At 52.6% G+C, this 2,952-nt stretch overlaps 1 gene segment (V, D, J or C); it reads right to left on the bottom strand.

The window, feature by feature from the left end:
- Positions 1-1,648: 1,648 nt before the first annotated feature.
- LOC131096899 (T cell receptor beta variable 30-like) lies at positions 1,649-2,429 on the bottom strand. The segment is given in 2 exon segments: positions 1,649-1,950; positions 2,387-2,429. Coding segments are annotated over 2 exon segments (345 nt in total).
- Between the last annotated feature and the right edge of the window lie 523 nt (positions 2,430-2,952).

The raw sequence follows: 2,952 nt of genomic DNA, 5'->3' as shown, positions 1-2,952 counted from the left end.
CTGGAGACTGTTCCAGGGCTAACACTGGAAAGGAAAAGTAGGAGCAATGAGGAAGAGGAAAAAATAGGAATAATTGGAACTTGGCACAGTGAGTTGGTAGGGAAAGGGTGAGAAGGGATTGGGCAGCCAAGGGAGCAGTTCAAGGCATGGGACAACTCTTCAGATCAGCAGGTGAATTTCCAATCTCTCCTCAATAGGCAAGGTGCATTCCTGGGCTGGTTGAGTCCAAAACCAGGAACCATCTACGGGCTGCACAAAGAATGACAAATAGATGGCCATTGCAGAAGATTCAGGCATTCCCATTGCCCCCACATTCCCTGCTCATCCTCCATGCAGAAAGCTCTGCAGGATGCAGCAGTGCCAGCAGTGGCTCCACAGGTGGGAGGGCAGCAGCGGGATGAGTGGAGGTGCTCAGGGCTGGGTTGAGTTCACTTACCCAGAGGGGCCAGCATGGCCACAAAGAAACAGCAGGGAACCATGGCGGGAGAGCCCCTGGCCTGTCAGCAAGCTGCCTCTTGGAGATGCCCAAAGGTTTGTGCAGAGGGAGCAGTGAGTGAGGGTGAGACATCTCGGGGTGGGGCTGGCCAAGAAATGACAGGAGGCATTGGCTGCTGGGAATCCTGGGCAATGACACAAACTGTGTGTCAGCACAAACTCTGTTTCTGCAGGAAAGCAGGAACCCTGCAGAGATGCAGCAGGTGGAATGGACAGGCTCGGCATGGGTGGGTGTGGAGGGAGGGCTGGGGTTGGAAGGACAGAACTCTGCTGGGCTTGCAGGTGAGTGCGAGTGCGTGCAACGCAGAGGAATGATGGCTGCTCCTTTCCTGCCTCTGAAGTCCTTGGGAGATGGAGGAATGAGGCATAAAGGCCACCCAGAGGTGCCTGGAATTTTCTCATGCACTCTTCCTGTCTTCCCCAGTCATGGCTGGTTCAGTCCCTGCCTGGCCCACCCCATGTCCCAGCCAGCTGTGTGACAGCTCTTCTTCTCTATCAGCCCTGTGAGCACAGCAAATGCCACCTGTGAGAGGGAGGCAGGAGCCTGAAAGACACGACAGCAGCCCAAGCACTCAGAGCTGTGAGGGCTCTCATGGGCGCTGCAGTGAGAGCGGCAGGAGAGGAAGGTGAACACCTGTGGGGAGCTGAGGCACAGTGAGCCTTGTCTTTCCAGGTGGTGGAGAGGGAAAGTGCTATGTGAACTATTCCACATCCTGCTTCCCTGGCCTTGAATTGATGTAACTGATTGTAAGGAAGGTGAGATGGAGGAGGAAGGGAATAAAATTAGGAAGAAACTAGGTATGAGAGAACAGCGTGGAAAAGTCAGGGGGATACAGAGAAAGACAAGAAAAGGAGAAAGTGAGAAGCATTTTTTGAATGGCAGAGTAAAGAGTGGAGACAGTGAGTATAATAAGAATTGAGAGTGAGAAGGTGATTCAGAGATGGGAAAAAATAAAAGAACAGTGAGAGACCACGCAACAGACAGAAAGATGGAGAGATGGATGGACAGCCAGAGATCCAAACCATTTTTTTCCTGATGAGCTGGAGGCCAAGTAAGAAAACAGGGCTCTCTCAGACACAGGGCTCAGTGTGTGCTGGTGGCAGATCCCTGCTTGCCTGGAAAGGTTTGTGCTGTGCTGCACCAGCCTTTGACTCACTGTGGATCTTTTTCAGCACAGAAATATGTGCCTGTGTCATTGAGTAGGGCATGCTGTATCTGCACAGCTAAATGGTTGTTCCTAGTCCCGCTACTCTGGAAGCGATTTTGGAATTCCTTCTCAATATCTGCTTTGCCACCTTCCACTGAATACACAGCCAGCTGCATTCTGGCATCCTTCTCCATGGGTAACTTGTACCAGTACATGGTCTTGACTATGTTGCCCTGTCCAGAACATTCCAGAGTGATGGTGTCTCCCACCCGGACAACTGTATCTGGTGATTGCTGAAGGGCCCAGCCTGGAGAGACAGGAGATGAAAGGTGGGGAGTGAAATGCATTGAAGAGGATAAAAATGCACATCCTTGAAGTATGCCATGGGATGGAATGGCACCAGAATATCAGAAAGATATGGGCCAGTGCCCAGCTTCACTAAAAAGAACACATAGGTTCCAAAAGCCACAAACAAACCAACTTCAAATGCAACAGTAAAACTGTTTCGAGAAATAATGACTTTGGTACACTCAAGTGAAGTATTAAAATCGGGCAGGAAAAAAACCACATTGAATCTCACAGAGTTTCCTGATGAAATAGCTGGTGGAAAAGCTCACCTGGTTCATTGCCCAGCCCTGCCCTGGAATCCTTGGGAAGGGGCAGTGCCAGCAACTGGGAGCAGAGCTGAGGATGCAGCAGCAGCTCCAGTGCAGCTGATCAGGACCAAGGGAATGCCCACTTACCCACAGGCAGCAGCATGGCCACAAGGAACCGGTGGAAATCCATGGAGAAAGGCCCCCTCCTTCCAGGCACCTGCCCCTGGTGCCAGCACAGACGCTGAGGTGTGCAAAGAGGAGAGGTGCAGAGCAAGAGATGCGTCTCTCTGTGGGTGGGCAGGGGAGGCAGCGGCAGTCTGAAATGTCACCAAGGCTCTTGGCTGCCCAGCAACGGTGGGCAATGACACCTGCAGGCAGTCAGGAGCTGCTTGTGCTCTGCTCCTCTGGCTTCCTGCTGTGTGCGAGCGTGGCTGGGCAAGAGTAGGGGGGACTTCAGTAGGTGCCAGAGTTCAGAGCTACCACGGAGCAGGATGGGGCTGTGGGGCAGCCTGAGTGTGTGCGCAGGAATGCACAAAGTGGCAGAAATTGATGGGAAGACAAGGAGATCTCAGGAATGCATGTTTGTGTGTCTGTGTCCCGCTGTTTGTCTCCTCCCTAGCCTCCCTCACACTCACAGATTGCCAGTCCTGCAAGCTGCAATGGGGAATCTCTGCTTCTCCCAGTCAGGCCTGACGTGTTGTCCAGGTATGGGA

Source organism: Melospiza georgiana, chromosome 2 (genome assembly GCF_028018845.1).
Source record: "Melospiza georgiana isolate bMelGeo1 chromosome 2, bMelGeo1.pri, whole genome shotgun sequence".
NCBI classification, from domain to species: domain Eukaryota; kingdom Metazoa; phylum Chordata; class Aves; order Passeriformes; family Passerellidae; genus Melospiza; species Melospiza georgiana.
The sequence above is the reverse complement of the archived record's forward strand: the minus strand, read 5'-3'. Positions and strand labels throughout refer to the sequence as shown.